The 11922-nt window shown below is 39.5% G+C and overlaps 1 protein-coding gene across 1 annotated transcript; it reads left to right on the top strand.

Annotated features, from left to right (window-relative positions):
- Positions 1 to 8162: 8162 nt before the first annotated feature.
- On the top strand, positions 8163 to 10230 carry otol1b (otolin 1b; the record flags this gene model as incomplete). Its single annotated transcript, XM_079246287.1, has 4 exons — positions 8163 to 8565; positions 8682 to 8771; positions 9170 to 9241; positions 9332 to 10230. The coding sequence occupies 4 exons, from the start codon at positions 8163 to 8165 to the stop codon at positions 10228 to 10230; spliced, it is 1464 nt and encodes a 487-aa protein (XP_079102413.1).
- Between the last annotated feature and the right edge of the window lie 1692 nt (positions 10231 to 11922).

Below are 11922 nucleotides of genomic sequence, written 5' to 3'. Positions count from 1 at the left end.
TGCACTGTAATGCTGACTGGCAGGATGCATCGCACATCGTATGTAAACATTATGCTGCTTATCTTTTAAGAGAGAGCTGATGGAAAACCCAAGCTATGCAATGAATCTTAAAGTGTCACAATCAAAGCTGTTGGACACAGTTTGCTCTGAACCTACAGTACATTTACTGATTTACCTGCCAAAGTGAGCAATAATACAAAACAGCAGTAACTAGAGATATGTGCCGGGCCCTCTGTTTATCGCCAGTTTTTACCTATTGAAATGTCAGGAAGGTTGTTCTCAGCAATGGGCATGAGCAAATATTGATACAGCACACCCATGAATTTCAGGCTTGGCTTTGTTGATGACATTGCTATACTGAACTGTTACTGTCTCGTGCAAGGCCAATGCTAAGCTACTGCAGGGAAATAAGTCTAAATGAATTGCAAAGCTTTACAAAAACATGGTCTTCCTGAACTATAGTTGAGCTATAGAGAATAAAACAGAGAGAAAACGGTTGTGACGAGCATTGTGTTGTTTAGTAGTAGTTTTATGCTTAAGATCATCTTTAATTATTATGCTTTGGATCAAGGGCTCACTGATTACAGGTTAAACATGATCTTTAAGTTAACTTTATTTATACAATGTTATATATTTATATACACTGGTAAATGCTTGGCTAGTTACAATGTCAGTTACCAAACTTTCTTTTTTTTTAATTTTTTATATATTTCTATTATTATTATTTATATTTGCGTGTTCTCTTGTGGCCATAAATGACACATTTGTTCTGTACCATGTTCCTTCACCTAAAAGTGCTTTTTATATTGTGACTAAATACATATGTCCATACCCGCCCACTACTCTCCAAATTCTTTTATTTGTACATGTTTGTGACACATCAAAGTAACATACACAAAATAAAAACTCTGGCGAAACTGCTCTCTTTCTCGTCTTTGTTTACCCTTTTGGCCTGAGTGTTTGCAGTAGTTCAAAAAATGTATTTATTCTGTCAATTAAGTACAGCAAATACTCTGGCTTTGAAAAACAAATTATACAAACAATTGTACAGATAACACATATTTGACCCAAAAGAATGGACCACATGAAGGGAAATTACACAATAACATGCAGAGCTATCAAACCAGTTCTCCCAAACCAGAGTAGGAATGAATACCCTGGAGCTCCACTTTCCCTAATGCACAGACCTGGTAACCTGCCCATACCTACAAAGCTTTGACCTGAGGCCGACCACAGCTGTCTCTTTTGTTCACTCAGGTATAATATAAACCAGCTATTGTAGAACAGGCTGGAATGAATTGTGCTGAAATTACAAGTAGTATTTGTGCTACACATATATGCAATATGACAACATGGATGGTGGATTAAGCTGTGCTTTATGTTGATGAGATGAAGCACAGTGACTAACAAGGTAGCTATGTTTATCATTTGTAACTGAACACCTCTACCAAGTATGCTGGAACATGATAGCAGCAACACCCTCAGTTGTCAACCCTTACACCTAATCTCATCCCAAATCCAATCAAAAGCTTCCATCTTTCCTTTTGTTCTCTCCCCTCTTCTCTTTTTCTCACTTATTTTCCTCACATTTTCTTTTCACCCACATTAAAAACTGAGATTCAACATTTCTTAATCTCACTTTGTATTGTGTAAATTTTGTTTCTGCCTCTGGGTTTTTTTTTTTTTTTTTTTAGAACGGTTCTGTTGACACAGCTCATGTTAATTGATGTCCCATGAAGGAATGGGTTAGAGGTTATCTCTGTAACTACAGGGTGTAAACAAAGCCATCTGAACACTCTCGTAACAGTCAGGGAGGGATGGTGTATTGTTTCTGCTGCGTTTACATGTGTCCTGTGACGGTTTTGCCCAAACAAAAACAGAATAAATATAGGGGGAGGGGAGGCGGATCCTAGCAACTGTCATGTTCGCCAACAAGGTACATGACACCAAGAAAAACATGCACGTGTGCCAGCACTGCCATTGCCACTGGTAGGCTTCACTTACAAGAAAACCTTGGAAAGTATTCAAATATTAATCGTAATTACCAACATTGAACCTCCATTTGTGCAATCCTTCACTACAGTCTCCAAACACAGATCATAATAACCTGACTACAAGCCTCATGCAAAATTTGCTGGACCATGCTTTCCTACAGGTGTGTGTTGCAGCACACTGACAATAGTGGGAATAAACATAACAAGCAGTTAAGCACAACCTGAAATACACAGTTAGCATAACACACACACACACACATCCTTCATTTTCTGTCTTTGTGGGGTCTTGTTGATCATGATGCAATTCAAAGTTTAACAACTAAATGTCCATCCATAACATTTATCTTAATATAGTTCAAACATAACCCATAAAACTAATGTTAAACCCTCAAAAAAGCCTTTTTTCTCTTTGTTGTGTCAAACTTCTACATCCACGTGGCTCTTGATCCCACAAGCACAATGAAGATTTGTTCAGGGATGTAGAAAACAACACCTAACAGCCAGAACAGTCAACTTTACACAAAGGATCTTGTAAGGATCATCCCTCTGTGGAATGAGTAACTCAGCTAAGTGTGAGGGTGGTGCCAGCAAAAGATGGCCTGTAATATTCTGCTGTTGGTATTTATTATGGTTTTGAGTTACTTTGTGGACACAATGATTGCACTCTCCCATGACAATGACAAAAACGCAACACGTGCACTAATTCCATTCATTATTCGACTGTCAGGAACGTCTGTTGCGTGTGGAAGATCCATACACAGCTACAATGGCTTGGCGATTCATCGTCATACTGTCACCAGCCTGGTCACATTCTGGGGACACCATTCACACATGTAGCTGTGTTGCTCATTCCACAGAACCACAGTTCTTACAACTATACCTTGGATAGATGACTAAGGCTATCCAGCAATGTATCATACAATACCAGATCTTATCAAAGGGGAAACAATAATTAACCAAACACACAATGAGTTTCGGCTACTTATCTTTCAGCTAAGATTAAAATGACTTGAACTGTGCAGGAAACACACTCAATCAACCAAACACTTTAGATAAATTTCTGTCAACTAATTTTCAGATTTTTACCAGACATCTCTCTTTCTTTTGTACAATATGCTCACCATCTTACCCCCAAAGGGCCAAAGGGGGTAATACAGTTTGCATAGTAATCTATACAGGATGGTATACCACATTATGTTGATGATAATATATAAATGATGAGTTTCTCTTGAAAGGTTGTAAGTGAATGCATTCAAACAGGGATCGCAAATTCTGGTCCTTAATTTCAACTGTCCAGCAGCTTTCAGATGCCCCCCTGCTTGCTTGATTCAAATGAATGGGTCATTATGCTAAACTTGACCACAAGCTGTTGGATCAATTTAATTTTAATCGGGTGTATTGAAGCAGGGTAACATCTAAAACCTGTAGGATGGAGGGATGGAGTTTGAGATCCCTGCAGTGAAACATCATCAAACTAAAAGATACCAACATATTCAGTCACAAAGTGTTTTCACATCATTTTATTTGATAACTCAGAATGAACTTATTTCTCAGAGCTCTGTTAGTGCTTTGGTGCAATATCATCACATTTGAAAGATTTCTGTGAAGGCTCATATTGTTTTATATTCCTAAAAAGTTAAGTTTTTCCACTTAACTATCAGTATCTATCCTGGTATTACAACATATTAGAACACTGTTTAATATGTTTGTCTAAAGGGGAACACTGTTTGTCCTACTGGGTGTGTGTCTCTGTCTGTTTTGTAGTGATGGCGCTTCATTGTGTATTTCTTTGTGATCTTTCAGATGAAATTGTACAAAACAATTTTTTGTTTTTCCAGTAAGTAAACATAGCGATGCCCTTCAAATTTTATATATTTCTTTTAATGTAAAACAGTGACATAAAAATGTTTAACATATGCCTAGGGCTAACCACACTCTTCACAAACAATAATCATAGATTAGATAACACATCTGGGTGAGAAGTAACTTACCTTGAGCATTTAGTGGCATCAACTACAGATTACATGTGGTATTTTTTGTGTCTGCTATGTGTGAACATAATTTTGGCTCTCGGCATCATAAAACGAGTTGTGTGCTGTGACATTTAGAAGCATTATGCATTAATTGATTTTATTTGCTGATAAAAAAAAAGCAAATCTGTCATGACACACCTCACTCAACATCATGAGTTATAAAGGAGTCAAAATGCATGTGGGAGTGGTTGATAAACCAAACCAAGAGCCAGTTTCAAAAGAAGGGAGAGAGCCGAGGTTTTGCAATCCTTTTTTTTTCTGTTTGATCTTTAAATGATTCACTGTTTTTTAAGTGAGCAAAACTCGAATACCAGGCAGGGAAAGTAATCACTATAGGACCAGAGATAAAAAAAAAAAAAAAAAAAAAAGGGTATGAAGAAAGTCTTTTTTCTTCTTTCTTTTTCTTTTTTATTTATTTATTTTTTTTTATAATGTCTGCCCATTGATAGGCACACAGCACTAGTTTATGAACTAGGTTCTATATGTTAGAATAAAGAGTATATGAGGATTAAAGACATAGGGCAAGTGTTACTGATATTTTATACTGAAACATAGTAACGTGAAGCACCAGTTAGTTTTTTCTACATTATGTTTACTAGCAGCAAGAGATATCCCATTATTGCTCTAAATCTGTAAAGACTCATGTTTACCAATATAGGCTATTCAGGTAACAATGTGTACATCTTTTCAAGTGTGGCTCAAAAGATTTGTATTCCAAACTTTCATTACCTTCATCTGTGCAATACCAGTAACAATTTGACATTTTGGAAATACCTTCATTTTCCCCTTACATAAATCAGTATATAAAAACAGCTGCTGCAACTCTGATTAATTCAGTATGAAGAGTGAACACAGGGGGGAGCTCTTCTTTAGCTTCCAATACAAACAAACATACTCCACCTTACAATCCCAGCTTTTAGAAACCCAGACATGACAAGGGCTTGTTAGAGAAAGTGTGGCAGCAGAAAGTGTTTTTGTACTTTGCCTGACTACGCAAGAAGTACCCCCAATGCCAACAAGTCCCTTGCCAAAGTCATTAGTTGCTAATTCTGTAAGGTTTAGATTTTCTATGATAAGATCCGAGTGAAGAACAAAAAACTGTCTGTGTCTTTCATTGTACCTGCGAGCATGGCGGGGGAATAATCATAATGAGTAGCTGCTTGCTTTGTTGGTTACTAAACAATTCTCTCTGTTACTGTCTCACTCTCACCCTCTCTAACTTATTCTATACACATTCATGGCAGCTTCGAGATCTCCTTTACATGAATAGGGTTAATGTAAGGTAATCCACTTCCATCCGTCCCAGTCATCTTAGGTCCTCTCTCTGCTTGGCTGCACCCGCTGAGTAAGTTAACTCTTCCTTATTCCTAGTGCTATAATGTGTGTGGATGGAAACTGAGGGCAGAGCCGGTGCCAGTGTTAAATAAACAGACAGGTGAGCAGCGTCTGGGTCCTCTGTGACCAGCTGGGCACTGTAAACTGACCGCTGCTGTTGTGTGTGGTCTGAATGGAGCTGAGAGACGATGTTGTTGAGGTCAGGCACGGAGAACCCCAAAGGAACCCCGTCTCTCTTAGGACTCTCCCACATATCTTACACTTCATCAGTTTGTCTTTTATGGAGAGGAAAGTTAGGGACCCTTTAACCGTGCCGATGGGAAGCTGTTTGAAGAAAAAGCATGTAAAGATGGCTAAGAGGACTGAGAAGAAAGACATATTACGAAAGTGTAGAAAAAAAGGCTTTAGACAGAAAAAAATCCACTGGCTTTGAATCGTTTTCTTCTCATTTCTCCATTCCACCAACAAGCCTCTCTGTTTCCCAGAATTTCATTTCCCGTCTTCCTGCTCACTCATAGCTGTCACAGATCTCTGTGGATGTGAGGCCTTTGGCAACTCAAGCATGTCCACTACTCAAACATTCTTTGTAACAGGCAAGTCAAGAGTTTCAGCAAGACAGCTACCAGAAAATCACTTTTCTGCAAAAGCCTGATGCTATCTTGTTACACTGTAAGAATGAATCATTGTCCACTCACACAATCATAGTTAACAGATGTTGTTGCCAGGAGTCTGGAGAGTTTGTGTGCAAAAAGTCAGCCACAGTGATCAGGCAAGCATGGCCACTGCACTGATTTAAGGGTAAGCTGGTTCGTTCGAAGAAACAGCTCAGGTTTAGTAACTGCTGAGTGGTCATCAGAGCCCTTTCGGCTAAAGCTTTCTCCTGGATGGTCACCAAGTGCTGGTAGATTGAAAATACTGAGCTCTCTGTGACACTTTGCAGCTCTAGTATTAAGTCATTCTAATTAACTAGTGCAGAATTTGTCATCAACATCAACTCCAAAGATCCTGCTTTAGCATGCAAAAAAGAAAAAAACTCACATAAAATAAAAACATCGCACCTTTCCACTTGCAACCATATGAGCATTGTCCAAAGCCATGCTTGATAAAAGCTGCTGCCCACTGTCACAGACTCCTTTTTGCTTGGCTTTGTCTCACCGTAAGAGCCCGGGTAGAAGGAATGCTTCCCATATCGGGTGACCCATTGCCCCACGGCCTTTGCTCCTTGCCTAGCTCACAGTGAGGGAGTTCTCCAGGCGGACGCTGTATCCCATGTCACAAAAGCACCTTTCTACACAACAGGGGTACAGAGAAGGGGCCACAGCACAGTGGTTCTCCTTGGGTCGGCTCCAGCCCGCCATAGTAGGATTTCAGACCTCCCCTTGTGTTTCTAGCAAACACCCTCATTGGTGGGGATGTTCTTTCACCTAAGCCTTGCAGAGATATCAGAGACCTGGAGCTCCTGGTGCTGCTTACAAGACGTTTCCAGTAAGGATAAATGACCCCAATACTTATGAATAACTGGGTAAGTCAGATGAACTTTGATAACTGTTATTTTCACAATAATGCTTGAGAAGTGATCAGTAAGGCCAATACTTTTTTGTATATTTTGTTATATAAATTTTGACATGGTGGCCCAAACAAATAGTTTTTTTGGGCCACTGTGAATTATGAAGGTAAGGTACTTGTGATGTTAAATTCCCTGATAAACTACCAAAAAGGGCATATTACATATGACATCAACTTTGATTAAACTGCGTACAATAGATCCTAAGAGCCAGTTTCAGCTAGCTACTGGGAAGATTTGAGAGTTTTAAAATGTTATCAAATCAAATCAAATCAAATCAAAGATTTGGGACATTTATTCCTTTGACAGTTGGGTGTTTGCATCACTTGTGATGTGTTCAGTGACCTAACCAACATGTTTGGTGTTGTGGCATGCGTTTCTTACTAGTGTGTTTGCGCTCCTCATCTCACTGGACTACATTTACAACACTGCTTTACTTGTGTTTGTGTATTTGTGTCCTCAGGGTGAACCACCATCTGTCTTAAATGTTAGTGGGTTTAAAGGGCACAAGGATGTTATGTTTGTTATGAAAAGCTTATAAAGCTTCCTGAAATACACCTGTCTGCTTGGGCTTCCAATTTAATATTAAGACAGAAGAAAAAGAAAAGATAAGCTTAGCTCTAGTAACACTCAGTGGATATCAAACTAATCAGATTAGTTAAGAAATGTGGGAAAATAAGATAATTAAAAAAAATAATCAAATGGAAAATAAAAGATTAAGAGGTGCAAAAATGGTCTCATTCAATTTGTGACAGGTGTGTCTGAGAATTTTTTAGGACTTTCTCCATACAGTGGTGAATGTCATGAAACTCCTGAACGCCCCAGCTGTGAGTTAAAACTGAAGAAGCTTAATGAAGATGACTTACCTTCTGTTGAGACACTTGGAAAAACCTTGACATGGATGACTGGGACTAACTAGCATGCAGACTAGAAGTCACTGAAAAAAGTAGCTTCTACTGAACATAACCATTGTTTTTGTTGCTGTTTTTCCCATTTCTATGTTGTGTTTATAACAAATAAAGTAAAGATAAAATCTAATTGAAAGAAGTAATGAAATATATGCATTTGAATAGTGCAATCGGTTCGAGCTGAGACACCATTGCTCATTCATACTTGGTGTGTATTTGCAGTTGTTAAGTTCACATCATGACCCTGTTTTTATGTTGTTTCTTATCGATAAAGCTAAATCTGATGAAGCAGGAAATTGTATGATGTGTTTTCAGACTGCTGTCTACCATGAGGATTATCTGCTGCCAGTCAGCCCTCGTGGCTGTTGTTGTGGTTACACTCACCGTGGTGTTCTGTGCTGAAGCCAAGACTACACAGAAACCAAAATACCAGTACACAAAGAAGCCCATACCTCAGGTCACTGTGCACAAACCTGTCACCACAAGTGTGCCCAAGACGCTCAAGATAGTGGAGACCCCGAATCCTGTGCAGCCGCAGCCACAGCCCTCCACAGAGAGGACTCCCTACCAAAGTCATTTGTTTCCACAATACTACAATGATTACACTGAGCCCCCTGGTGTAGGTCCTGAGAATTACACCCTGGATTACAATGAGTGCTACTTCAACTTCTGTGAATGCTGTCCACCTGAGAGGGGCCCCAGGGGCCCAAAGGGAGACAGAGGCTTGGCAGGTACCAGGATTACTTATAATATGTTGCTTAATAAATTAAATACCTTTAAATACCTTAACTTGTGAGTAGCTTCATTCTTCACATTTTATTAATTAATTCATCTTTTCCCATTATAGGACCAGCAGGTGAAAGAGGCCCCCCAGGAGCAACTGGTTTACCTGGAGCACCTGGATTTAGTGGTCCAATGGGTTTTAGAGGGGAAAAAGGTGGATTTAACTTTCTTAAGATGTCCAATAAAATGGCCTTTTACAAACTATTTTACAAATTCTCAACATACATTTCAAGAATAAGAAAGTTAGTTTAATTGCAGACCTATAGTCTAAATATTGTAAGGGTATATTGTAAAAAAGTATTAGAGCTACATTACTTAACATCCCCACCCTCTTCTTCCTGTTGTTCTAGAAAATGGAAAAAAAAAAAAACTTGCCCAAAACAACATGTAGAAATTCACACAGAACAAAAATCCAGTGTTGGAGACATCCTATTCTTCAAGACTTTAATCTTGAGTATCATATACTAGTTAATTGTGTTACTCTTATTTAGCAAGCAGTACTTCTAAAAAAAATGCATTTATTCTTGACATTCTTCCAAATGAATTTCCCAGGCGATAAAGGAGAAAGAGGAAACAGTGGGACAACTGGGTCACCAGGAATTTCAGGGAAACCAGGACAAAAGGGTAAAATGATGTTTGGGTGATTGTTGATTAAAAAAAAAAATTCAGTTTCCAGATTTCATTAGTTCTGACACTCTCGCCCCTACTTTGCAGGTGACATTGGCTATAAAGGTGACAAAGGTGAAATAGGATTGCAGGGTGTGAAAGGTAACAGAGGGGAGAAAGGAGAACCTGGCCAGAATGGGACTACTGGAGAGAAAGGAGAACCAGGACAACAGGGGCCAGTTGGACCTCCAGGAACAGCTGTTCTGCAGGGTCCTAAGGGAGACAAAGGGGATAAAGGGGAGTGTGGCATTTTTGGAGAAAGAGGACCACAAGGTGAAAGAGGGGAACCTGGAGCACCTGGGATTCCAGGTGGAATGGGAATTCCAGGACTTAATGGCAAACATGGCGCCCCTGGTCCTGTAGGCGTTCGAGGAGATCCAGGACTTCCTGGGCCTCCAGGAGAACCAGGGGTGAGAGGGTCTCAGGGACCACAAGGTATAAGAGGGATGCCTGGACCAAAAGGAGATAGAGGTTACACTGGGATGAGGGGAGAACGGGGTTTTCGTGGATTTAAAGGAGCTAAGGGATCAGGGATTCTCCAGAAACGTTCCGCATTCAGTGTAGGCATCTCTCCAAGAAGATCCTTCCCTGCCTCCGGTTTCCCGATCCGCTTTGACAAAATCTTCTACAACGAAGAGAACCACTTCAACATCACTTCCAACCGCTTTACCTGCATCCACCCTGGGGTTTATGTCTTCTCCTTCCACATCACTGTGCGTAATCAGCCACTGCGAGCCACTCTGGTGGTGAATGGGTCCCGTAAAGTGAGGACACGGGACTCTCTGTACGGTCAAGACATCGACCAGGCGTCTACTCTGGTGGTACTACGGCTGGCGGCAGGTGATCAGGTGTGGATGGAGACATTCAGAGACTGGAACGGAGTGTATGCAAGCAGTGAGGATGACAGTGTCTTCTCTGGGTTTCTGCTTTACTCAGACAAGGCCTGACACTCAATAATGTTTTACTTAAAATTCTCATCTGCTATTGAACTGTTCCAACTTGACCTTAAGGGAGAAAAGGCCAAATATTGGCGGTGCTAAACTATATCTTTTAGGCTTTTCAAGATCAAGCTGCTCATTTATTTTGCTGTCACCTTACTTCTTTTTTAATCCATTGTTCTATGAATCGTGGAAAGATACCTGGATGAGCCTACTAAGTATGATCTCATGAGCCACAGGAGTTTGAGGAACCCTGGTCCAGAGGTTCCTGTTTGAATTTTTTTAGCTTTTCAAACCATGAATTATTACTGAAAACTATCATAAACTCAGAATAACTGACCATAAATACTTAAAACAGCGACAAAGTAACTCATAAAAGAGACAAAGCATGAGCCTGAAATGGTTAAAAATAGCAAGATGAAGACTTATAACAACTATAGAATAAATATAACAAAATAACACCACCAATAGCCCTGAAAAATTCCTGAAACTGAATTCATTCATTCATTTTCCTAACCGCTTAATCCAATGAAGGGTTGTGGGGAAGCTGGAGCCTATCCCAGCAGTCTTTTGGGTGAAAGACAGGGCAGACCCTGTACAGGTTGCGAGTCCATTGCAGGGCCACACTGAGACAAACAACCACTCATGTTCACACTCACTCCTAGGGGTAATTTAAAGTAACCAATTCACCTAAAATGCATGTCTTTGGGCGGTGGGAGGAAGCCGGAGTACCCGGAGAGAACCCACGCATATACAGGGAGAACATGCAAACGACACACTGCCCAAACCTCGCCCCAGCCAAGGACTGAACCAGCGACCTTCTTGCTGTGAGGCCACAGTGCTAACCACTATCTCTGTAAACATGTACAAAGACTTGCAATAATTATGCACCAAAGTAATAACGAAAAAGACTATTAAGTCAATAAAATGAGTCAAAGCTTGTGGGAATAAACATACATTTTTCAGGACAGCCAGAGTGTGAAAAAAACAACACATATGGACTCAAAATAAAAAAAAAGAAGAGAAAAAGATTTAAGCAATAAAAGGGGATACAAAACAAACACAGACACAATATGACTAAATAAAGGTACCAAGACAAGTGCAGCACAGTCATTCAGAGACCCAAAACACTTCCCCGTCCTTTTATCTGTCTTAATGTCTTTGGACACTGTAGTCCATACACACATCTGTGCACAGTGGCTGCTGTCTCTGAAGCTGTAGACATTATTAATAAAACTAATTAACTCTCACCCTGTATGTTTTTCTTTTTTTCTTTTTTGCAGGACATAAAATGTGTCTCACAAATCTGATCCTCATTAAAGAAGCATAAATCTCCCAATGCATAAGAGCAGGCAAAATAATGAGTGCAATTTCTCCAGAAAACAGGTAAAGTAAAACAAATCTATCAAAACTTAATTAAACTGACAAAGTCAGACAAAATATGGTAGAATTAATCATAAGGAAAAAATTTACTGGTGACACACAGAGTGCATCATGTAACATAGCTAACTCAAATGAGCAGTGTACAAAGAATTTTTAAAAGGCTGAAAAATATGACTGTAAAAAAGAAATATTGTTCAAATGATCTTGAAAATGTATTTATTGATTGTTGTAGCCGTTCCATCATTTAATCCTCATATTATCGTCTCTGCTGTCTCATTTAGTTGACTCTAATAAACTCCTTTGTCCTTTCACACAATC

This window comes from Telmatherina bonti (assembly GCF_933228915.1).
Source record: "Telmatherina bonti genome assembly, chromosome: 9".
NCBI classification, from domain to species: Eukaryota; Metazoa; Chordata; class Actinopteri; order Atheriniformes; family Telmatherinidae; genus Telmatherina; species Telmatherina bonti.
Note: the sequence above shows the minus strand (reverse complement) of the source record. Positions and strands in the feature narration are given on the sequence as shown.